General features: G+C 38.4%; 2 protein-coding genes across 5 annotated transcripts in view; one reads left to right on the top strand and one right to left on the bottom strand.

Annotated features, from left to right (window-relative positions):
• The window catches only part of LOC307126529 (uncharacterized protein), a 1,210,917-nt gene that overhangs the window by 1,094,404 nt on the left and 90,085 nt on the right, over positions 1-26,428 (top strand). The window lies entirely within an intron of this gene.
• Positions 4,717-25,271, bottom strand: LOC307126542 (uncharacterized protein). Of its 4 annotated transcripts, none has more exons than XM_079817128.1 (4): positions 25,215-25,271; positions 24,949-25,067; positions 24,264-24,389; positions 4,719-5,883 (listed from the first exon to the last, which is right to left on the bottom strand). In XM_079817128.1, the coding sequence occupies exons 3-4, from the start codon at positions 24,358-24,360 to the stop codon at positions 5,057-5,059; spliced, it is 924 nt and encodes a 307-aa protein (XP_079673254.1). In that variant the 5' UTR covers positions 24,361-24,389; positions 24,949-25,067; positions 25,215-25,271; the 3' UTR covers positions 4,719-5,056. The 4 variants fall into 4 exon arrangements, with proteins under 4 accessions (XP_079673251.1, XP_079673254.1, XP_079673253.1 ...); XM_079817127.1 differs by having other exon boundaries at positions 24,913-25,067; positions 25,215-25,233; XM_079817125.1 differs by having other exon boundaries at positions 4,717-5,883; positions 24,913-25,242.

Raw genomic sequence — 26,428 nt, 5'->3', positions numbered from 1 at the left:
CTCTTTGTGTCTTTGTATGTGTATGTTCTATGTGTCTTTGCTGTCTTATTTGAGTATTAACATTGTGCTTAACCTGAACTGTTCCTATTTATGCTTTAACTTTTACTCTTCTGTGTATTCCTACCTCTTTTGGGGGGAGCCCAAAGTATAAAGCTGCTGCTTTCCTCACGTATGAAACCAGCTTGATCTCTTGTTCTGCTGTAAAAACTGCATTGCAGCCCTTAAAGCCTACTGAGGGCATCAATCTTGAGCCCTGCTCAATAAGGTCTCTTCTTTTCTTCACATATCGGGCCAGGGAAGCAACAGGAATGTTTAACTCCTGTGCTGCACTCCTAATTGACCTCCCTTCCTCGACACTTTTTAAGGCCCTCTCTAAAAGATCTGCAGCAACTCCCCTATTCGTACTCCTAACTCTGAAGCGGGGCATCCTGCAACAGGCACACACACATAAACAAAAGTCTACAGGATATGCTACAGTTATATTTTGTCTTGTTTCTAGTTCAAACATCTAACAATTCTTACATCAAGAAAAATTTACTAGACAAGTACAAATTATTGTCTTGTTTCTATTTCAATTTAGATTTTGCTTAGGCCTATCCCATTGGCAGATTATTTTTCTTATTTTAAGCAAAAACTAGTTAAAAAAAAATTCCCAAAACAAGACAATAATTTTTACTTAAAAAAATTATTACTTTTTTTTATTAGAAAATGTACTGTTTGAACTTGAAACAAGACAAATATACTAAATAAGACAAAAAAAAAATTGTAGTGTATCAACTGTACCCATTTACCACCTTGCATATTTTACAACATGCCCTAATATCCTAATGTCTTTCATGTTAGAAAATATGTCAATTAGGACTGCACAATTCAAATATCACAAACATCAAATGCTGTTTTAATTTGCTTTGTACATTGTCTGAATGTGACTATTAACTTGCGATCTCACATCGTGCAACTAAACTGCATGTGCTGCAATAGGATTCTAGTGCGGGTACAATTGATAAACTGCGTCTCAACTGTACCCCGCTGACCACCCCGCGCATTTCTCCAGATTTTACGATGGCCTTGCATGACACACAGTCATGCAATATGCCAGTTTTTAGAGCACAGATTAAGGTTTACGAAAATGTAAGTTAACTTTAACAGTCATGTAAGGATGAGAAGCTATTCAATGTGGAAGAGATGTGGTGAAATGAAAAACTTACCTTAGAAAAAAAACTTTCTCTGATATCTTCGGACTGGAGAAGCGCACATACGTCAAATTTCCCACGGTCGAAGAGGGCGCTAATACGCATGTGCGAAGCAAATATCACAGATCAGACTTGTTACGCACGCAAGTTATTTGAGGTGTCTCAAATGTACCCCTGACCAACTGTAGGCCTACTCGGTCTACCCTACCGGTATTGGCGATAACCACAATATTTAAAATGAACAGGACTGGTATGATAACATGATGCGTAAGTACTCCGGTGTCCCGAGTCTGACTGTAGCCGTGTTTTTTCCTCCCTCTCTATTACACACTGTTGCAGCCATAAAAATGGTTCAGCTTTGTTTGTAATGTCAAATTTGTTATATTTCGTTTCGTTTCTTTATTAAGTTAATTTAGAAAAAATGTTTGGGGAAATTTTCGTTAGTTAAATTAAAGTTTTAGTTTTTTTCCTAAAGACCAAGCGGCCAGCGGCCGACAGTGAGTTAACCGCATGTTTGATCAATGTATCCTTTCAAATCAACACTTGACTTGTCTTGCCTATAATAAAATCCATATAGCCTATATAAAACACTTCAAGCATATCACAATGTAAGTTTATATGTTTACTATCACCACCACAGTAAAAACGCATTTTTGACAAGCTGAGGCAGGCTCGCACGCAACGGCGCCTGCAAACGAAACGGGCTACACAATCTAAACTATAAAAATAAAAACATGCATTGTCTTACCTTATACCTCTCCGCAAAATGAATATAAATCCAATCTTCAATTTCCACTCTATTGACTATGCAAATTCAGTTCACGACAACGAAAGCAACAGATATGAGTTGTAGGCTATTTTATTTATCGGCTTATTTCAAGATCAAAGGCCGTAATAGGAGAACGAGCGACCTAAGCACTGGTAAGAGCATTTAGTCTCATTCGTTTTAATGGAGATTATTGTGTTTTTGAGCATCTGATTCTGAGCCTTGGGCTACTTTCAGTTACACTGGCGGCCGTTTGCGTCTTTTCTTGCATTTTCTTTTAGTCCCTTCAGCACTCGTGGGAGCAGTGGGTCTGAGTGATCGGATTTAAATCCGCCTTGAAAGAATTTCGGAAGACATTTACTCCTGATCTCTTCACAATATGATAGATATATGATCAGAGAAAACGAATGAAGTGAGCAGGTGTAAAAAGGCCATAACTCTTGCAGCTGTGCTGAAGGAACGCGACGGTCAGAGTCACCAGTCAGAGCCAGTCGACGGTTGCGGTCTCATTAGTTTCTTTTAATTAATGAATAATGTCTATTCTTGTATTTGTATTTGCAATCTAGTCATGGCCAATAACATTTATGTTAATATTTATTCATCATCATACTGTTGAACTTGACAGTATTTTCTCTCTTGTTATTTCATAGGGAGCTTCAAAGACAATTTATCAGTAACAGAGTATTAACCTGTGTTTATCATTATCAAATTATGTTTGTTGGGTAAAAAATAAAACTAAATAAACAAAGTAAAAATTAATTGGTAACACTTTACAATAAGGTTCCTTAATTAACATTAGTTACATTAGTTAACATGAACTAATAATGAACTGCACTTATTAATCTTTGTTAATGTTTAATTTACATTTACTAATGCATTATTAAAATCTTGCTAAAATACACTGTGAACTAACATGAACAAACCATGAACAGCTCTATATTAACTAACATTAACAAAGAAGATTAACTAATGCTGAACAGCTGTTGTTCATGGTTAGTTCATTAAAGGGTTAGTTCACCCAAAAATGAAAATTCTGTCATTAATTACTTACCCTCATGTCGTTCGACACCCCTCGGCGACAATAGTTTTTGTGCGCAAAAAAACCCTAAATAACGACTTACATAGTGATGACGATTTCAAAACAAAGCATCATGAAGCTTCGAAGCGTTATGAATCAGCGAGCCGAATGATGATTCGGATCGCGTGTCAAACCGCCAAACTGCTGAAATTTGGCAATTCAAACCGCTGAATCGACTCTCTGATTCATAACGCTTCGAAGCTTCATGATGCCGTGTTTTGAAATCTTCATCACTATGTAAGTTGTTTTTGGGGTTTTTTTGCGCACAAACTATTGTCGCCGATTCATAAAGGTATTTTAGAACCACTGTAGTGAGATGGACTTTGTAACAACGTCTTTAGTACCTTTTAAGGGTCTTGAGAGTGAACCGTGCCATTGTGCCAATGGAGGCCTTTCAGAGCCATCAGATTACAACTAAAATATCTTCATTTCTGTTCCGAAGATGAACGAAGGTCTGACGGGTGTCGACCGACATGAGGGTAAGTAATTAATGACAGAATTTTCATTTTTGGGTGAACTAACCCTTTAACTAATGTCAACTAATACAACCTTATTGTAAAGTGTTACCAATTCATTTAACTTTCTCCCCCAAGGGTCTATAGATATCGTGATATATCGATATCGTGATTTTTTTTGGCCACAATAACCGTGGTGTGAAAAATCTGATATCGTGACAGCCCTATTGTAGATGTACAAAATCATCTACAATACATATGCCTTGCCTGTATTTCAAGATGATTAAATAATTTAAAATCCATTCGTTTATTTGTGCCCGCGCACCCTCCCAGGAGAAATCACAACCGCGCACGCGATCTGCCTGCACTGCAGTCGTCAAGATGGATCCTGAGGAGTTGAAGAAAAGATAGCCGCAAATGTGGAAGTTCATCCCTGAGGAAGCACGCAGATAACCGTGGTAGCAAACCAAGCACAAGCAGTTCTATCAAACAGTATTATTGTTATGTTTCCTGAGTTTGGTCTCTTAATAACACTGTCTTAGTACATTAAGCCACGTTAAGCGTTTTCTTATAGCCTAATGGTTTTCTATGAGAGAAAAACGCTTAACGTGGAATTAACCTGTTGCGTTCATATTCTGGGCTCATCTGATTTTTTGTACATAGTATACGTTATTAGTATTATGTTTACTGAGTTTGGTCTCTTAATAACAGTGTCTTAGTACATTAAGCGTTTTAGAATGTCCTGGCTGAAGTTTTCCTTGTGTTAATGGTCGTGTAATAACTTCTGTATGCTGGCAATAAACATTTTTGTAAGTGTGTCTGTAATGTGATATGCTAAACTGATTTTATTGCGGGGGTTTTTTTTGGGGGGGGGGGGGGGGCGCTCGTAGATATTCGAATATATTTGAATACAATGCTTGATATTTGATATCCGCTCGAATTAGATTTTTCTCAAAAATGACAGCCCTAATATATAATAATAATAATTTCACACAAAATCAGGCTAAAATGAGGTTTGTTTGGAGTTTGAAACAGCTTCCCAGAGCAAACTTTCTTGAAAAGTTCTGATGGGTAAACACTGGCGGATCAAACTACTATTTGTCCGTGGTTATCAAGTAATAGATGGGTGTGCCCTGGGGCTCCACCTTCTTTAACGATGCCTGCTTTACAGTAGAAATTGAAGTTGTTATTCTAATTGAAAGTGACACTAACTGTTTTTTTTTTATGCTTTCACAACTGCTTTTTTGATGCTTTGCAGTTTTCTCACCGCATTTATTTGGTTACTGAAAGGAAAATGCACAGCACAAATTGGCATATTCATTGAAATTCCACACTGGATGTTCACAAAGTCCAGTGCCCCTAAGCAAAGACCAGAAAAGAACTTTGATTGAGGGCTGGTGAAAGGCCTTTCTATAACGTAAAAAAGGCCTCAAGATTTGCTTTGTTTCTGCAAGTCTTTCCAGAGATGGCACATGAAAGGCTTCCCTCCGGTATGAGTTATTACATGAGCCCAAGGTTTTTCTGTCTGAAACTCATTCCACACTGATGACATAAAACTGTTCTCTCATAAGTGAATGCTCATGTGCCTGTTAAGACAACCTTTTTGGTTGAATCTTTTTCCACATTGTTGGCAGGTGAACGGCTTCTCTCCAGTGTGAATCCTTATGTGGTCTTTCAAGTGTCCTTTTTGAATGAAACTCTTTCCACACTGAGGGCATGTGTAGGCTTTCTCTCCAGAATGAATTCTCATGTGAACTTTAAGGTTTTCATGTTGTTCAAAACTCTTTCCACACCATCTACAGGTATAAGGATTCTCTACAGTGTGAATTCTCACGTGGCAATTAAGACTTCCTTTTAGGTTGAAACTTTTTCCACACTGAGGGCATGTGTAAGGCTTCTCTCCAGTGTGAACTCTCATGTGCCTGTTAAAGTTTCCTTTTCGGTTGAAACTTATTCCACACTGTTGGCAGGTGTAAGGCTTTTCTCCAGTGTGAGTTCTCACGTGGCAATTAAGACTTTCTTTTAGGTTGAAACTCTTTCCACACTGAGGGCATGTGTAAGGCTTCTCTCCAGTGTGAACTATCATGTGCCTGTTAAGGTTTCCTTTCAGACTGAAACTTATTCCACACTGTTGGCAGGCATAAGGGCATGTGTAAGGCTTCTCTCCGGTGTGAATTTTCATATGGACCTTAAGGTATCCTTTTTTTTTAAAACTCTTTCCACACTGTTCACATATGAAATTACTTATAGTTTCTGTCTTTAGAGGGTTTTTTTGTGACAAAGTCTTTTCGGTCTGTGAGCAACTAAAAGGTTTTTCTTCAGTTAGGAAATCATGGTGTTTCTCTCTCATGTCATTCAGATCTTGACTCTCCTCTTTCAGTGCCATCAGGTCTAAGGCAAAAAAGACAATTAAAAGTTAACCCCAGTTTAATAGCACAAAGCAACAGACATTAAAACATTTATACATGTAAAGCATTAAAACCAACATACAACTTGATCTTAGACCCACTTAGCTGAAATGGTTTTAAATGTGTAGTGACTGAGACCGATCAGACACAATTATTTACTTTATTTAATAAATAATCCACAATACCCCTCACCCAACTATGAGGAAACTATGAGTTAGAGTTTTTCAGATCCATAATCCCCAAACCAGGTACTGGTTACAATCAGGGGCGGACTTAACCCTTAGGCAAAGGTAGGCGACTGCCTGGGGCCCCCGAAAGCCAAGTGCCCCCTAAAATGCTTTTTATATACGAGATGCGAGTTCAGCGCGGATGCACAAGTGGTTGCTGTGGTGTTCATTACCACGACAACCGCCTGCGCATCCGCATTGAACGTGCTTCTTGTAGAAAGTGTAGCGCCCAAATGATTTCCGTGATTCAGAAGACGCGTACAGGATCACAGAATCCATTCATAAAAACTCAGACGCACAGTTTACTACTGAAGCATGCGCAACGCTCAATTAATTCACACAGAGACACGAAACATGCAGGATTCATATTTAAATAGTATTTTTGCCGTTTAATATTCACATACACTAGTCCATATCGCGATTTGATTGAAGTGTACTGACTTGCATTGGATTTATTAATCCAAAATTTGACAAATTCCGTGACATTCCGCGTTAAATATTAAATTAAATTTTTATGACTGGATTCCGCTATTCCGTTCACATTTTCTGCATCGTGGAAATCATATGCCACGAGCATTGAACCGTTTCATTTGAGAGAAGCTATCATCATAACATACACAGAAAAAGGTCTAAGGCAACCCGTCAAAATAAAAGTTTGGACAGTATAGTATGTCTTAATGTAACAATTTTAACAGTAGGCCCTCTGTTGTGTAGCACTTTGAATGTACAAAAATGAAAGGGTTTGTTTAAATTTCATTGGAATAAAAGATAAATGTTGTATGCCTTCATTTGATTACCAGAAAAATGTAAATAGCTACATAAAACAAATAAATATATATTTTGTTAAACTTTTAATAAATTGCTGTTAAATTATTCAAGTTTAAATTAATTAGACATGGTTTTTGGTTAATAAAATTGTATATAACCATCCAGAAAAAAATCTGGATTTTCATAGGAACAGATTTCATAAGGCTCTACAAATGAAAATATCATGCATCTGAAGTTATAATTAAATACGGAGCAACAGTGCGTATAATATATTTATAGTTTTAAATGGCGTTCACTCAAGGACCCGAGTAGATGACACATGCGCAGTTACTTTACATTTACATTTATGCATTTAGCAGACGCTTTTATCCAAAGCGACTTACAACTTGGGGGTACAATAAGCGATTGGTCGTGAAGAGTCGAGTGAGTGCAACAAGTGCCTGAAATACTTAGTCCGTGTACATTTCTCAGTGTAGCACAGGCTAGAGACTTTCCAGACAGGTACACACATTTTTGGTTGAAAATTCTCATTCGTGTAATAATTTATTTCGGTTTGATAATATAAAAAATATTTTAAATTTTAGGATTAGACAGCATTGTGTTGTGTAAACAATTGTGCAGTGAAAATTTCCACAAATGACCACCTAGTGTCCAACCTACTCTAATACTGTTATAGCCCGTTTACACGTGAACAAGGGATCTACAACATGACAAAAGCAATTATTTATAACGTGTACAATGTTATAAAATAAAATAAAAATTGTCCACAACTATGGGATAAGGTCAGCAATCATCACAACATAGGGCCATTCCTGTATTTTGCTTGGGGCCCCCAAATCACTAAATCCGCCCCTGGTTACCATGGCAGCAAAAACACATCAGTAAGTTAAGACTGTTTTATGACCTAAAGAAATTTTAGAGAGTTGCACTCCCACTTCACTTCAATTTGAAACAGACAAAAACACTTGAGAAATTGATAAACGTATGCAAGTTACCCATCTCTAGATTTTCCTTTTGGATTGTTTTTGCCTATGGATTAATTCACACTCTTCTGATATAATGTTTTAGAAATGTTAAATGTAGTTAACAAAGATCACATGTATAGCAGTGCTTTAAGTGGGCCGGTACTCAGTAGCGCCACTTCCAAATATAGCTCTTGAGCGTACCTCCACCTCTCCGTGCGCCCAGAACGTGCTTTTAGCGTACCGGTACGCTCATTTGCGAGCAGAGACTACATTACCCATACACCCTTGAGTTTTACAAGTGAAAAGCGCATGCGTCGCTTTTGCCGCTGTCAGTGTCAACAACTCAAAGTGGTCCGGAGAAGGTGTGTGAAACGCGCAACCATAGCTGCTCGTTTACAATCTATGGTTAAAATACAAAGCACTTGTGCCGCGGACGAGGACGAGAGTGGCACCACTTCTACCGATGACAACAGCCGCATGTTGTAGCTGGGTCGTTCCTGTTATACAGTGACTTTTCTGTCTTTATGATTTACTTTCCTTTTTTTGGAAAATATGAGTGTCACATAAGAAATGGCTTAAATTATAAATGTAGGTCTTCTTTATCACTTAAACAGATATAATAGGTATTAAAAATACTATTTTGTATTTTACACACCTTTTATTGATATATGCATTCAATTTTATCATGTCCTCAGTGCAAAGTAATCAACTTCCACAAGAACTATAAACCATGAAATGATAAAAATCTCAAATTATTTTTAGATTATGTTATAGAATAGGCTAAACTACCTCTAGTTATACATATAAATCATGAAACTATAGTTATTTTTTTTTTTTACAATTGTCTTCATTTACTGTGTCCCTGAAGTCATCTTCCACCCTGTTAGTATGTATTTCTCGACTTCCAAAAAAGACCACAATTTCATTGAGACAATTTTCTGTTCAAAATTACATTTTCCTGCTGGTATTCAACTGTACAAAATTAAGTAAGCTTCAACTCTCACCTCTACCTTTTTTTGTAGTTTTTGAAATGTTATCCTGCTTGTCCCACTCTTAAAGTTCCACCCTGTTAGGCTCTGTTATGAAGAATGTTTGTCCGGTCAAAAAAATGTTAAAACATATCTGACATAGTTATAAAAGTTCTGTTTATCTGTAGAAGGTTAGTTAGCTAAACGTTGATCCCTCAAAGAGCTACGGCTAACTTCTCTTAAAAAATTCCACCCTGTTAGATTCTATAAACCTAACAGGGTGGAAATTCTAATAGAATAAATCGTATTTTGTGTATATTGCAAATTCTATAAACACATATATGCATAAATTAATATTATATATAAAACCATGTTATATAGGTGCAGTGCCACACATTACTGATGGCAAATCATGCAGGACAATGACGGAAAACTCATCCACTGTTAATTATGGTCTTCCACCCTGTTAGGCGAGTCATTTTTAAATAATAATTTGACAGCAACGTTAAATGTTTTACATTATGTTTTATTTTGGAAGGTGAGGATCATTAACAGCATATACAATATATGTTTTTGAACATATTTTTTTTTATTATTTACCATCCTGTTGGCAAAAATGGGTACAAAAAGTACCTGTTCTTAATAATCAAGACATTCTATTCATCAATAATAGTTTTGTTATTGTTTCAAGAATGAAAAAAAAAAACCATGATGGCATAAGGGACATCCAAGAAAAACTTGTTATTGTTTAAAGGGGTGGTAAACCACGATTTCACTATTCCAACTTTAGCTAGCGTGTAATGTTGCTGCTTGAGCATAAACAACATCTGCAAAGTTACAACGTTCAAAGTTTAAAGCAAAGGGAGATATTTGCTTTTAAAGAAATCCATTTCTAAGAACTACAGCAAACGGCCAGCAGGCGACTACAGACATTCCTCCAGGGTTGGTGACATCACCAGGCTCAATATTTACATAAACCCCTCCTCCGAGAATATTAAATAAGGGGGGTGAGGCCATTTTGTATCGCGGCCCTGTTGTGGTATAGTTAGGCTGGAGTGTTGTTGCCGCGATGCCGAGGAAACGCTGTTATATTCATCCGGATTGCAGGTCTGGGGTACTTGCTTTCCAGCAGCACATCTCACGGAGGAAAACGTCCACCATCTTCGCGAGTTCAATGCCGGATTTGCACAACGTCAGCTGCATGAGACAAACGCGGCCAGTGTGTGAATGCACGACGCGCGCGGGGCTCCCTCCCGCAGCACATTTCACGGAGGAAAACTTCCACAATGTTCGCAAGTTCAATGCAGGATGTGCACAACGGCCTGAAAGCTGGATTTACAAACAGAAGCTATTTACGGGCCACAACCTGTAAGTCTGATTTATTTTTCATCGATGTGTTTTCCTGTAATAGGTTGTAGCAAGGAAGTAAACAGATGACAACACTGTTCTGCAAACCAGTCTGTTAAATGCTCATTCATACTTAACGTTATCCGACGAACACCTATCGTTACAAACACCTAACGTTAAAATCTCAACAGCGAACTTGGCATTAGTGTAAATGATTCTTTGATTAGAGCTTTTATGTATTATTTATCTGCAGGCTTGCTAAACATGGTTCTGTGTGTGATTTGGCTAACTTACTAGTAAAGCCAGTGTTTAGTGTTCGTTTTGGGTTAATAGTTCTTGCGACAGATATTTGGCTATAATCATTCTAAAAATACAATAGTAACAGTGCCATTCAGTAGCGATCACTATAGATAGATTGGAAAAACCAATCCTCACTGTTGGGGAACATTGTCAGAGCAGAAGGAAGCAAGTCTTCTTTTAGGACCACCTTGTACATGGCTTGATTCATGTATCCTTCACAAAGACAAATCTGCCCGATTCCAGCCTTGCTGAAGCACCCCCAGATCATCACCGATCCTCCACCAAATTTCACAGTGGGTGCGAGACACTGTGGCTTGTAGGCCTCTCCAGGTCTCCGTCTAACCATTAGACGACCAGGTGTTGGACAAAGCTGAACAATTGGACTCAGAGAAGATGACCTTACTCCAGTCCTCTACAGTCCAATCCTTATGGTCTCTTGCAAATCTCAGCCTGGCTCTTCTTTGCTTCTCATTGATGAAGGGCTTTTTTCTAGGGCTAGCCCCTAGGAGCCTGTTTCGAACCGTCCTCGCCGTACACTTCACCCCAGCTGCCGTTTGCCATTCTTTTTGTAGGTCACTTGATGTTATCCTACGGTTGTTGAGTGACATTCGAATGAGTTGGCGGTCATTCTGTTCAATGGAGAGTCGTTTTCGCCCTCTGCCGGTCTGTAGCTTTGTTGTCCCCAATGTCTGCTGCTTGACCTTGTTCTTATGAACCGCCGTCTTTGAAATTTTAAGGATGTAAGCAACCCGACGCTCACTGTATCCCTCTGCCAGTAAAGCCAGAATTGAACCCTTCTTTTCCTCACTCAAAACTTTCCTTTTCAACTCTTTTGGCATGGTCAATAATTATTTTTCGATTCCAATTACTTTTGAGGTACTATTAGCACTGTTCTTTGCCATCCAGCTGGTTCTATTGCAAGAGGATAGTAATGACCACAGCAGTGTTTTTTTTATACTTTTCGCCATTAAATAAGATTTGGTCCAGGAGATCACCTAATCAGCACCTCATTCAGTAGAATGAGGTGTGCCTGTGTTGGAATTCAACAGACACTGGAATGGAATGGCTGCCGTACATGTAGAGATGCTGATTTAAGAAAAAATTGCGGTGGTCTCTTAATTTTTTCCAGAGCTGTATATGTATATGTGTATATATGTATATATATATATACACACACACACACACCTGCAAATATTTCTTAAATATATACACACATGAATTTAAATATATTTGTTCTTGGCAGCAAAATGTCCTGCAGGTCAAGGGGGTTGAATAATTTTGATTGCAACTGTATTATCTAACACAAACGTTTATTTTGGATGTGATTGATTGCTCAGCACTAATAAATATACATTAAGTCTCCCCTACCTCTTTTCACTAAGGTGTTAGAACGAAGAAACTGTCATTTTCTGTCTGTTGGTTTGCTGAATATCAAATACTGTCATAACTTCATGATTTTATCCTTTACCCTGCTTCAGTTAATAAAGTCTTTGTTAGTATCAAACTTTAGGTTGTTTAATGTTTTGCAGCTAAATGGTGTCCCTAATCATGCTGATCACAGCTACATGCTCGTAAAAATGTTGGATAAGTATTAGGATTTTATTGACCATGGCCAAGTAATACTCTACTATACTATACTATACTATACTATACTATACTATACTATACTATACTATACTATACTATACTATACTATACTATACTATACTATACTATACTATACTATACTATACGTCTATTGACGTTCTCACTAAACTAAACTGAACGAGTGTTGGCGGGAGGTTTAAGCCAGTTCCATCAGGAGTCCCTCAAATCATTTACTTGATCCAAATATTTTTACTAGGACTGTCAATTGATAAAAATGTTTAAATCACAATTAATCACACCCTTTTATTAATCAATCGCATGCCTATCATCAAATTAATTTAGGAATTGTGGACGCATTAGACACAAATGAATCTTCCAGATGATTAGTTTGAATATAAAATTCCACACAAAACCCAACTCAACATTCCAGACCCTCAAAAATTTTCACTACTGGATGCAGCAAGCAGATTTTGGCAAATTCCACTGGAGAGTAAGAGTGCTAAACTCACAACGTTCATAACGCCGTTTGGGAGGTATTTCTTCCATCGACTTCCTTTTGTAATTTCCAGTGCACCAGAGATATTCCAAAGAGAGATGAATACCATATTAAGAGACCATGAAGGTACAGCAGCGTACATGGACAACATAATTGTCTATGGAGAGACGCCAGAGGTTCATGAGTGTCCTCTAAGTAGTGTTGTTTTTGGCGGCCTGTTTTAATTTTAGTTTTAGTCTAGTCTTTGTGTCAAGCTGTCATTTAGTTTTTATTAGTTTTAGTCATAGTCATACTCTTTTTAGTGTAGTCAAGTTTTAGTCGACTAAAAGTTTGAGCATTTTAGTCTTATTTTAGTCAGAATTATCTATGACCATTTTCGTCTAGTTTTAGTTGACGAAAACTGATGACATTTTAGTCAAGTTTTAGTCAATGAAAATTGTATTTTAGTCTCTTTTTAGTAATGCAATTTTATTTAACCCAGTCAATATAGTATAAGTACGTATTATAGACAAAACCAAAATCTTCCTTTAGCCAAACCCGTTTCAAACAATATTCTTATTATATTATTGTTACCTTATAAACTCAAGAATACATCCATTCCAGACACGGAAGATGCTCTGATTTGAAGTTACAACATATTTATTTTACCAACTAAACATGTTAGAAGTACACACACATACATTTAAATAAAATAAATAAAAACATTGAGATGTCTCTTAAGGTTTGTGGTGTTTTCTCCTGTGATTTTTGTGGCCACATTTCTCCCCATCTATTTCCACAACACCCGTTTTATTTTCCACGTCAATGTAATAAAAGTTTTTTCCAAATGTCTTAATAAGAATAAATGCAGATTTAATTTAATAATAGGAAAATAATAAGAATAAATGCATATTTAATTGAATAATAGGAAAATATCCAAATTATTATTTCATTATTTAAATATGTTTAAAAATAGACCCACATTATAGTCAAAATGTTTTTCTGTCTTGTATTTTAACTCAAAATAAAGGATATAATTTTATTCCACATGGAAATGAGTGAAAATAAGTGAATATAGCCTCTTATTCGCTTATGAGGTATTCATAATGCTGCGGTTATTTTAACATATATAATTGCTGCCGTTATAACGGCACATTTCAAATGTTTACGTGCTTTTCTTTCTTTCTTTTTTTGAGCGGTGATGAAATATCTTGCTCTTGTAAATACTTGCCAATATTTCAGTAATACAAGTCTAGATCTTTAAAATGCATCCAAATAACAGCGATGCACAACCGCACGGTGCTCTGCAGTGGCCAAAAAGGATATAAACCGTGAATTCTGAAGTGATTGAAAACTCAGAGATGTGGATTCAGACGGCACCACACGACCTTGGTGTTTGTCAAACAGTAATTCAGTTAGGTAATTCGGCCGGAGATTTTTACACAGGTGGTGGGAGAAAAACACTGATATTCTGGATTAAGACGACAATAAAATCACTGACTAGCCCCTGTAAATGATGAAAACACCTTACGACCGCAGGACAAACAATTACCGTCCGAACAGGGCTTACGAACCTCGACTGGCCGGCCATCGGACCCGTTCACTCACCGGAGACGCCGCGCAAGTGGGGCTTGAAGAGAGTGATGTCACCTGCGTCTGCGCAGTGAGACCTGATGCAGCCCCTGAATGAGACACAAATACTGAAAAATAAAAACACGACTTTTCGTCTCGTCTCATTTTCGTCAACGAAAATGAAGAGACATTTTAGCATAGTTTTTATTTTGTGAACCACATTTAGTCTCGTTTTTATTCGTCATCGTCACATGACCAGCATTTACGTTGTGTCTTGTCTCGTTTTCGTCACGTTATAAAGGTTCGTTGACCAAGATATTTAGTCATACTTTTCGTTGACGAAAATAACACTACCTCTAAGGAGAGTTTTGAGCAGGGCTTAAAAACGGAAAAAAATATCAATCGGTTCACTCCGAGCAGAATCGATATTTTAACGTTCCGTTTTTGCGTTCCTCATTAAACATTACTGTTCCGAAAACGGTTTGATTTGAAAAAATAACGGTTAATAACGTTATTTTAATTTAGCCTATACTTTAAACAAATATGTATAAATAAATATACTTATTATCTTTTCTTATTTTCTTATTGACTTATTTTCACTCAATAATAATATAACGCATGATAATTAAACTTGAATATTTATTTCATAACATTTTTAAAACCACAACAGAAATACATGCATTAATAACAAAGCATAAACAGCGGGACAAATATTGACCTGTTTTAATGGAGCGGAAAGTGGCCCTCTATATGCCTATTCTTTTCAGAAGAGTGATGACATTCTTTGTACATAACTTTTTTTTCAACACGACTTGTTTTAAAAATTGCATGAATAAAGAATAAATAAACTGGCTCTTTTAATGCACTGTCAACTGGTAATTTCAAAGCAAACACTGCGCAACACGTCCTTGCATCGCATAATCAAATTCAGTCAGCTAATAAAGCTTGATCATTTAATGCAATATAACATACCATTTAATACGAAGCATCAACCGTCTATATAGAAAACATTGACCTGTCCTGTATTGGCAATCTGAAAGACTATAGGAAAAATGTTTGATAGATGCTAGTAACCTACTTGGATAGGCTTAAACGAAATCCACAAACTAGCCTAAATAAGACTATTTGAGCTTAAAGTCCGTACTACTTATTTAAACGTACGAAAAGAATGTCCTCCAATACCTACGCTTTCATTGTAGACCTCAGCGGGGAAAGAAATGTACTTGAGGCATGTAAATGCGCGCTCTACACTGACTTGCGCTACCGGTAGATTCATAGATGACTGGTGCGCGGGCATTTCACTCACGCTTGATCCGTCAACGTCACATGCTGTACTACTCTATTCATTATTGGTCACTGCCAAATTAAAATATTAAAGAGAACGATAAAATAACGTTATTAACCGGTTAATGGTCATTTCAAATTAACGTTTCTGTCCAGAACGATTCAAATTGATTTTGATTTCGTTTTTGTTCCTCTTAAAATTTCGTTCGTTTCCGGTTTTCGTTCCTTGAACCGGTTCAGAGCCCTGGTTTTGAGCACACTTTCCGATGCGGGATTGAAACTCAATCAGGATAAATGCCTGTTGAGACAAACACAAATACGGTTTCTAGGTCATATCATTGATGCTGGTGGAGTCAGACCAGATGAGAAGGTCGAGGCCATAATGAACATTAAACCTCCACAAAATGTGACAAAAGTGAAGAGGATCTTGGGAATGGTTCATTACCTAGGTCGATACTTACCTGGATTAGCTGAAACTACCCATCCTCTTAATTAGATTAGATTTAGATTAGATTCAAGTTTATTGTCATTACACATGTACAAGTACAATGCAACGAAATGTGTTTGGAGCAAGCCTCCGAGCCGCAGCTATTTAAAGCGCCGCCACACGCTCTCCAGAAAAAACTGTATGATGCGAGTAAGAGTCAGAAGAGTCTTGTGTTGTGTGAATGTTAGCCATAACTTAAGATGTTTTTGAGTTCAGTTCTGTGACTTGTCCTTGAAGGGAGATCTGGCAGTGCACAGGGAATGATAGCAAGATAGCAGGACCCAGCTGTCAAGCTGACCTCCCAACCGAGAGAGATAGGGACAGGGTGGACGGTGAGGTGAGGGAAGGAGGGGGTCAATATCTTAATCCATTTAGCTGATCTTCGGTAATTTTTCCTGACCATAATCAATCAATCCTTTCTGATCCTCAGCGTCAGTGGCGAGCGTCCGTTTCATGAATTTACTTGGACATTTCATCCAATTTCTTGGTCACACCAGACATACTGCGTAGCAGTTCACTAGCTTGACCCCCGATGGAGCCCACTCTTCCCTGCGTCTCCACAGTCCGGGCTGAGATGTTATGGTACAGTTCCTCGATCTGTGTCACTCTTTGATCTAATACCTTCAGTCGGTCACACACATCCCCGAAGCAGTCTTTAATTTCCACAGACAGCGGCTGGGTGAATTTGCTGGCAGCTGTCTTACAAATCTTCCGATAGGTCAGGGCAATCCCAAGGCCGAGAAATAGGAACCCAAAATGCCAATTATGAATAAATCTTCCACATCCACCACGGACAGGACTTCCAGGCACAGGACTTGCCAGCTGTTCCAGGCGTCCCGCGTGTAGCCCGCAGCGAAGGTCCCATGTGAAATATTTTCCAAATACTTGTATGGACTGGACAGTTTTCTAATTCACAGAGATCATAAACCGTTGATTCCGCTCATCAATAGCAAGGAAATTGACATGGTTCCTCTGAGATGTCAGCGACTTTTGATGTGGCGGATGATGTTCAATGCTAAAGAAGAGTATGTGCTGCGGAAATCACTGATTGTGGCTGATACCTTTTCAAGACATCCATCTGGATTCAGTAGAGCTTGCAGATGACATAACGGCCCTGGAGAAGTCCACGAGAGCTGCCTGGCCGATGACATGCTCACGGATTAATGAGATCATTGAAGCTACAAAGATTGATCCTGAGTTGCAGATGGTGGTGAACTATGTCAGACAAGGATGGCCAAGATATCTGTCACAAGTGCCGGAGCACATTAAGCCTTATTATGTTGTGAAAGATGTGTTATCAGTGTGTGATGATCTTCTGATCTACAGTGACAGGATTGTTATTCTAAGTCTCATGAGAGCTGAGATCAAGAAGAAACTACATGACGGTCACATGGGGATTGTCAAGTGTAGAGAGCGTGCAAAACAAAGTGTTTGGTGGCCTTGGATTAGTAAAGAGATCCAAGTAGTCACAGAGAACTGTGTTTTCTGTCAAACAAACAAAACAACACAACATCGAGAGCCCTTAATAACTACCCCAATACCAGACACACTGTGGTCGAGAATTGCTCTGACATTTGTGAAGTCAATAAGAACAGTTACCTTGTAGTGGTTGACTATTTTTCTAGCTTCATCGACATTGCCCATCTTCCAGATATGACAGGAAAGACGGTGACATTGAGATTGAGCAACATGTTTGCCAGATGGGGTTATCCTGCTACCCTTGTTACTGACAATGGTCCACAATTTGATAGTCAACAATTTCAAGACTTCGCAAAAATGTATGGGTTTCACCACATTACTACGAGCCCATATTTTCCGCAGTCAAATGGTGAGGCCGAAAGAGCAGTGAGAACCGCAAAGCACATCCTCAGGCAGGAAGATCCTTTTCTAGCTCTTCTAGCTTACAGAGTTACACCCATCAAAGCCACAGGATACAGCCCAGCGCAGTTGATGCTTGGTCGGCAGTTGAGAACACCTGTTACTGTCCTGGAGAAAAAAACTGAAGCCAGAGTAGCCTGATTTCTCAAAGGTGAGAGTAACAGAAAGTACAATTTACATTATGACAGAAGTCATGGTTGTCGACCGCCTCCGTAACTCAAACCTGGAGATCCCATTACAGTCAAAACGGACAATGAGAAGGGATGGACTGCTATGGTTGTTAGTAAACACACAACACCGAGATCTTACATAGTCCGCACAGAGAATGGAGACTTGAGAAGAAACAGAAAGCATCTTCGCATCTTCAAACTGTCTTCAGACCAATGTAAGTTTGAAGAAAAGAGATGTGGATGAAGAACAGACACAAGCTGAATAACATCCAAGTGATCAAGATCAGAACAAAAAGCAAGAAGTTCCTGAACAACCTAACCATGTTGTAACATCCAGATGAAGAGTTATCAAACAGCCTGGATACTTGAAAGACTTCATAGTTAGTACATAGATTGCTACATGAGGCAGAATAATCCTCAGCATCTGTGTGGTCATTCATCATCTTTAAGATTTGATTTTTCTATACTATTGTTGAAAAATGTTTAAGACATAAGAAAGAGAAAAAAAAGAGATATTGAAAGTTTTGTTTTTTTCTTAATAGTTGTTTATTGGAATTTTTGTGCAATGTTTACATGTTAAGACTAATCTTTGAAAAAGGGGAACGTGTAGTGATAGTTGAGATCCAGGGTATATACGGTAACTTATACTTGGTTATGTTATGTGTAGCTAATAGGGTATATACAGCACAAGGAGCACGAGACAGCACTGAACGAACACAGGCTTCTTCATGTTACGCAGTTGTTAAAATAAAGAACCAAAACTGAGTAACGCGTATATTGTTTTCTTCATGAACATGAGATCCTAACATTAAAATATATTGTCTCTTTCATTTTTTTTTTTGAAGAGACACTGCCCCTCTTGCCAGCCCACATTTCGAATAATAGCTTTAATTAATGATGAAAAAGGTTTAAAAAATCGTGATTGTTTTTTCCTGCCGTCGAGCCACAGGCAATCACTGAATGACCCATATGACCCGTGAGCCTAGAGGTTCCCGACCGCTGTTGTAAGCAGACAGTTTGGTCACAATTATGAATATGGGATTACAGATAAAAACGTATTGTATTTTACAATGAGCAGAATAATTACAACAAAAAGAAAAAAAGATAGAGGAGGCAGATACGTAAAAGATAAATGGGAATTTTCCAACATTTGAGCTCTTTGTTACTGTTTTGTACGCGTTGTTATATTAATTATAATTATAATTCTGTTTTATTGGCAACAGCATTATTGATGATTGTTGAGAGGGGCACTTTTGATTAATTTTTAAAAAGGGCAGGCTCAACTCAAGCCCCCAAAGTCCTCCCTTCTGCATGGTGTGCATATGAGTCCTGTCACAAAATGAGGCGAAAACTCCTACACAACGTTAATAGTGTGATTAAGGTGTGTACATGTCTGTAATGCTCTCCGATAATGCGACTAAAATAGGCATACTCTTAATTAAATTTGCGTTTACTTCGAGTATGACTTTAACCGGATTAAGGTAATTGGAAATCGCTGTCTACATGGTAGTTTCTTAATCAGAGTATTGTCTTAATCTGGTTAATCATGCAAAATTTGATTAACCAGATCGAACATCAACATTTGCTGCTGTTTTTTATGCTTTATCCGGATTGTTTCGCCTTTGGCTCTCTTTGACAAGATTTAACCCTATTCAACCACACCGAATGGAATACTCAGACGAAGAACTGGACTTCCTATTTGGGTTCCTCTTCAGCAGCTCATCGGAGAACTCAAAGAATCTACTCGATGCCTTCTACAAGCACAACTTTGTCAATGACTTCTTGACAAATGAGGACATCAAAATTCCTCTGTTCCCGACGACCCCACCACGCCATAAGGTACGACTTTGATGGCCTTGTCATCCAGATCAGGCATCTTTCTTCCTTAAAACTACCTCTACACTACCTCTTTGTGAGTAACGTTGTGGGTCCAAACCTACAGCACCATTGGCCGATTTTGAAAAAGCACCTTGAGCTGAAGAAATGCAATGCAGCAGGATTATCTGCCCTGACCAAGACATATGGCACTGTGTTGTCCTACGTTGATGGGGGACATTTACTCAACTTGAGCATCATTTCCACTAATTACAGCCATCCAAACCCACTTTTGCTGTCAGACAATGCTGCTAGGGCCAACGCTGTAAGTGTAATCAACACAGTATTTGAAGTTTTCGTCGAGAAAATCAAAAACCTTCCATCAGAACAGAAACAACGACAAACAATCATGAAAAACAACTCCAACAATCTTGGGCGAATGCACATCTTGAAGGCAGATTAAGCCTTCATCCTGTACTTGCTAATGGAGGCAATTGATCAAGTTAATACCAGTCCAGATCAATCTATCATTCTGTACATTACAAAATTTGGACAAAAAGACAACGATCCCATAGACCTAGAGGCAGTTTCTGTCCATATAGCCTGCACCATGACGCCAAAAGATCGCATGGAAATTTACATTTATTTACATTTACATTTATGCATTTGACAGACGCTTTTATCCAAAGCGACTTACATTGCATTCAAGGTACACATTTAACATTTTTTGTCAATTCTTGCTTTCCCTGGGAATCAAACCCATGACCTTGGCGTTGCTAGCGCCATGCTCTACTGTTTGAGCTACAGGAAGCTACAGGAAAGACATAATGTGGCCTCCAACAAATAGACTCCAACAAATGGTTGGACACAGGGGGTCCTTGTTTATTGACCAATTTCCAATTACACTTGGAAATCAACTCCTAATGGTGTTCGTGGCATGGGACCAAATAAAGATTTGAACTTCATCCAACTGTACAGCACAACACCTCACTCGCATAGAACACATGCAAGACCTGACTGGAAAAACAAAGTGCAGAGTGCATGCAAGGATGGAGGCAGTCTTTCTATTGAAAGCCAACATACCAGACAAACTGGAAGCATGTGACTTCCTTGATGAGGAGGACATTTACAGCTTGCTTCAAGAATTCCCCATGATGGTAGTCTTTAGAGACAATCATCAGAAATTGGGACTGAGACATATAATCAACCCTGTCGCTGAATGTCTGACACTAAAAGAAGAGGGTTTCTGGGGTTAACTCCAGCCGGAAGTGCAAGCGTGGGAGAATCTCCACTAGCACATGGTTTAGTGAACCCATTCAGAAGATGCAAGTGTTGAGAATATTCCCACTCACTGATTCACTCCAGGCACAACCGTCCATCATTAGAGAAACCTTGGAGCAAATCATCCTAAATGACTTGCATGGATGAAATGATCTTTTGTCACCCTTTGTGTCACCCCCCTTATATCTCCGCCCCCTTGGGTCCTAGAGGGCGGAGACTTAATATTTAAACTAATTGAGCCCCGCTCAGTCGATTGGGCATGGCCCCATCTCTCTAGCCCCTCCCCTTTTCGAGTTATGGACTTTTCCGGATTTTCAGTTTGGTTCAAATCAAAATTACAGGTGTGAAACCTCCCCCGTACCACGGTCCGGACCAAACAGACGAAATTTGGTCAGACGAAAAGAGGTAGTCTCGGTCCGGATCAAACTGAACAAAGATTTGGTTCATTTCTAGTGTGAAAGCATTTTCTGTATGGTTCGTACTTTCAGACCATTTGCAGGAAGTTCCTGTTTATGTTTAAACATTTAATGTTATTTTTAAATTGCATCTAGGCTACGTTGATTATGAAAAGTGAAAAGATGCCCAATTTGTCAGAAGACAGAAGGTCACAAATGATTTTGAAAGAAATTTTGTATGATTTTGCCTAGAAAGCCTTTCTTTAATGTGAATTTCGTTTTGTATAAATTGTATCTTAATTTTAATCAACGTTTAATCAGATAATTGCCTGGATTTAATAAATAAGAAGCAAATAGTCTATAGCAGACAATAATGGCGGGAGCTATCACATGCTTTGCACATGAACAGGAGCGCGTCTCAAATAAACCGAAACTCAGCAGGCTACTTGTCTAACAAACATGAGAAATATGTGTATATAAAGCTTGAAATGTCCACTTTTAAACGTAACAAATAAAAAATAGCCAAGCAATGCGCACTGTTCACTAGTGGCAACGATATGCGTCCGTTCATTCATTCTTGTCAAAGACGCTGACGTCAGACACACGTCCGTTTACAAACCAATCAGTGTCCAGATGCCGCTTACATAGATGATGACGAGTGGACGCAAGTGCGTAGTGTAAAGTTCTTTAGTGCGCTCACATAATTGCAATGTGAAACCAAACCAAAACTAACCCAATGTATAAAATGTATCAAAACATGAACTTCGGTTCGGACTTTCAGGTGTGAAAACGCCCTTAGTAATTTGTAAGTGGGACTAAAGGAGTGTTCGACATCGGCTGCGGCCGGATGCAACTGATCTGTGAATCTGGCCAATCGTGGAACAGCTGTGTCGTCGTCAGAGTCCATGCAGCCTTGTGCAGCCGCTCTGGAGAAACTGCACCGGCTGTATTAACCGACTGCTCTCGAAGCACTTTGTTGACATACGTCACTGTCACGTGGCGTCAGCGCTGCCTCAAGTTGGACAAAATTTCTAACTGGCACGCACTGCTTCAAGTCAGCCGCCGATCGGTCTGCGCATCGCTGTATCAAGTCGAACAAGCCTTTAGTGTTTGTGTGGGTGGGACTTAGTCATTTAATATATTAAAACAAAAAAAAGTGTTATTTTAAGTTGCAATAGTATTACACTCTTTAATGTATTTATCAAATAAATGCAGCCTTGATGAGCAGAAAGGACTTCTTTCAAAAGCATTTTAAAAATCTTACTGCCCCCAAACTTTTGAATGATAATATGTTGTATATTAGGGCTGCAACGACGCGTCGACATGCGTGAAATGCGTCGACACGTATCATTATTTACGTTCTAGAATAGAATAGATCTAGAATAATGGCGGCTTCTGCTCCCGGGCATAGTGAAAATGATCATTCATCATATAAAGCCAGACCGCGACATTCAAAAGTGTGGGAGTACTTTAAACAGAAGCCTAATAAAACTGTGCTTTGTTCGCTCTGTAACGCCGTTTTCACACTGCACGCGGTGGCAGAGCAGAAGCTGTGTGCGTGTGGAGAGCGCGCGCCTGTTGTGCTTTCACACTGCCAGTGTTCGTCTCGCGCAGCTTAACCGTGGCGTATGTATTGCAAATCCAGACAAATATTGTCCTTTCGGTCACATTTTGCGGTGTTCTTCTCTGACCCGTGTACGTCTCGTGCTTTTATTTATTATGGGCAGCATACATCTGTTGCAAATGCGACCGGGTTCACATATGCATATAACATGCTGTATATAGGTAGTTTACATGATTAAAGTACCATTAAAGTTAAGACATGCCTCTAGTTTCAATCATTTAAATGTGTCTTTGAAGTTTGGGCAAAAACTTCTGGCAGCTTTAGTCGTTGTTTATGCACATGTATATCTTCAAAATAGACGACTAGTTATACATGAACACTTTGCTGAAAACTCCTGTTTGTGAACTGTTTGCCGATAAACAGAAGTGCATTTTCGTTTACTATTGACACAAATCAATAAGTAAATCATACTCAACTATTATAGTAAACAACATTTCCTAATTAGGCCTACTCTGTATACATTTTATGATGAATAGTATCATTAGTTATACATTATGTTTCTACAGAAAAAAGAATCGTTAGTTGCAGCTCTATTGTATATTTACATTTTTTACATGACTGTGAATAAATTAAATTATTTGAAAAATGATTTATAATTTATGATTGGATTTATTAACTTCTACTTTCAACAAGTGAATTTATGGTGTATGTATTGTGGCAAATGCAAAGTAAAACCAAACCAATCTTGTTGTTTGTTATAGATACAGGTCTATTCTGACACATCTGTGCATTGCCCACAGTATGCCCACACTTTTTCCAGTGTACCCACAGAATACCCACACTTTGCCCAAAGTGTGGGCTTGCTGTGGGCCCACAAATGGCATAAACTGGGGCCCACTCTGCTTAGTGTGGGCCAGCTCACAGTCAGCCCACACTTTGGGCTGACCCACTATGGCCCCACACGTGCCCCGCATTTCACGCCGGTATCTGGGCCCACAGTGGGCAACCCACAATGGGCCCATACGGGCCCCAAAGGAGCATGTTTGCTGGGGCATTTTCCATAACTGTTTATTTCACACCAACATAATGAAATGTTCTGCATCTGTGAGAGTCTGGGCGAGCTTTTGATATCGCGGCTCTACTTCCTGCTCTCTACTGCGCAGACTCCGGTAGCTTCACTTTTCTTCAGCAGAATGAACATCCATATCTTTTTACAGCCTATGAATTGGACATTTGTATAAGGATCAAATGACTAAAACAAGAATTAGAATAAAACCAACCTGATTGTTCCTCAGTTTCTTCATGTTTCACTCTGATTGTTTCCTCAATCTTTATGTCTTCACTCTCCTCTTTAATAAAAGCCATCTTTGTACACATGGATTTCTGTCACTTCACCAGGAGTTTTTCTGTGTGTTTGAGTCATGTTCAAGATGAGAATAATTAACAGAAAGAAAAATAAATATACACAATCTCTGTGTGTCTCAAACAGCTCTAGTTCAGTTAGTGGTCCTAAAAGACCAGAGGCCGGTTGCATAAACCATTAAGACTAGTCTTACAAGTTAGACATACATTTTTTTCTTTAAGACTGTTCATAATTTTTTAAAATCCGTTACATAAAAACATAAACTGGCCTAATTTGATACGAAAAGTAACACTGAATGCCACTTGCCTAACTGCTAGTGGCTCGTACTAGATCTTAAGACACTGTCTTAACATAATGGCTTAGTTTATGCAACTGGCCCCTGATTAGACAAACACAATCAAAACTAACACAACAAAATTACTAAAATAATGCATATTATACAGACCATTGATTTATTAGGCAGTTTAACTTAGCTATTTAATGATTTGTTGAAATCTAAATAAAGATAGAAATAGAAATCCAGCGCTTCGAATCACTGAATCATTTGTTGCGAATCAATTGACTACCTGTGATAAAGCGAGAGGCAGGAAAGGCTCGATTACCGCGATCACGTTGACGAACGTGGTTTTCCCGGAGTACTGCAGGCCGACCAGCGTCAGCTCCATCTCCTCCTTCCAGAAGAGGGCCTTGAACCAGTCCAGCAGCTTGTTGACTGTTTAAACTAATTCACGATAAAGAGCGACATGAGACGCACCTTTAATGTTACTCATCATGAGTTTTCATTACGTTACTTTGCTCTCATAACGTTGTTAGATAAATATACATGTTAAAATAATTCTGCGTCGCTTTAAACACTTCAAACACAAACCTTCCTCCAGCCGAATCACAACAGTTGCGGGAGCGCGGTGCAGCCTAATGACGTCACACTTAGATACCAAAATAAAAGTCCCATTCACAAACTGCTGAGTCTAAAATCCCAAAAGTACATGGAAATTTACGTAGAAAAATCTATTGAAAAAGATGACAACATTCAGAGCTGAATGTGTTATTTTAATACATTTAATAACACAATGGTCAGTTAATAATACTGTTCACAATGATAGTTAAAACATTAAAGCAATAACACAATGCAGTAACTTAACTGTTTTGTGTCCTAATTAATTACTTCTTATTACTTATTTTCCATGTAGACTCACATCTACAATCACAGTAGTTGTGTTCATTGTCCCATCATCCAGACGGTTCAGCCTGTCCCTGAGATTTATCCACTCCAGTGTCTCTCCGGTTCACCCACTGTCCCAGAGTCATCCATTAGTTCTGCTGTTTCTTTAATCTGCCATAGATTAGATTAGATTAGATTCAACTTTATTGTCATTACACAAGTACAAGTACAAGGCAACGAAATGCAGTTTAGGTCTAACCAGAAGTGCAATAGCAGCAAGTGCAGGATATACAACATTGCATAAGTGCAGGACATGGATATGTACTGAATATATATATATATCTATAAATAGAGAGATGGTTATTACTATAAACAGAATTTACAGGTGAATATGTACAGTGAATAATATACAGATGGTTATTACTATAAACAGAATTTACAGGTGGATATGTACTATGAATATAATATAATATACAGATGGCTATTACTATAAACAGAATTTTACAGATAGAGGTATACAATGATATGTTAGGCTAAAATGAGGAATATGGCAGTGGATTAAGGTAGTGCAATAAATTATGGACAGAAGCTATCCGAAAAAAAAGTGTAAAAGTGCAGTGGAAAGTGACTGCATATTAGTTAGAAGTACGGTGCAAAATACAAATGTAAACAGTTGGTACTGTAAATAACAGTCGGCAGTGCAAATGAGCATAATCCAGTTACGGTGTGGTAGTGCAAAATGCATAAGTAAACAGTTGTTACTGTAATTAACAGTTGGTAGTGCAAATAACACAGTGAAGGCAGATGTGACGTAGGAGAGTTATCAGTATATGAGGGGAGTGGATCAACGGGGGTTTGAGTTCAGTAAAGAGACAGCTCTGGGGAAAAAACTGTTCTTTAGTCTGCTGGTCCTGGTCCGG

The sequence above is a fragment of the Gobio gobio genome (genome assembly GCF_949357685.1).
Source record: "Gobio gobio genome assembly, chromosome: 5".
Classification (NCBI taxonomy): Eukaryota; Metazoa; Chordata; class Actinopteri; order Cypriniformes; family Gobionidae; genus Gobio; species Gobio gobio.
The sequence above is the reverse complement of the archived record's forward strand: the minus strand, read 5'-3'. Positions and strand labels throughout refer to the sequence as shown.

Excerpts from the sequence above, each read along its gene's own strand:
- LOC307126542 (XM_079817128.1), bottom strand. The coding sequence starts at position 24,360 with ATGTGTACAAAGATGGCTTTTATTAAAGAGGAGAGTGAAGACATAAAG. Across the intron at positions 5,884-24,263 it reads AGAAACTGAGGAACAATCAG|ACCTGATGGCACTGAAAGAG; the intron begins GTTGGTTTTATT and ends TTTTTGCCTTAG.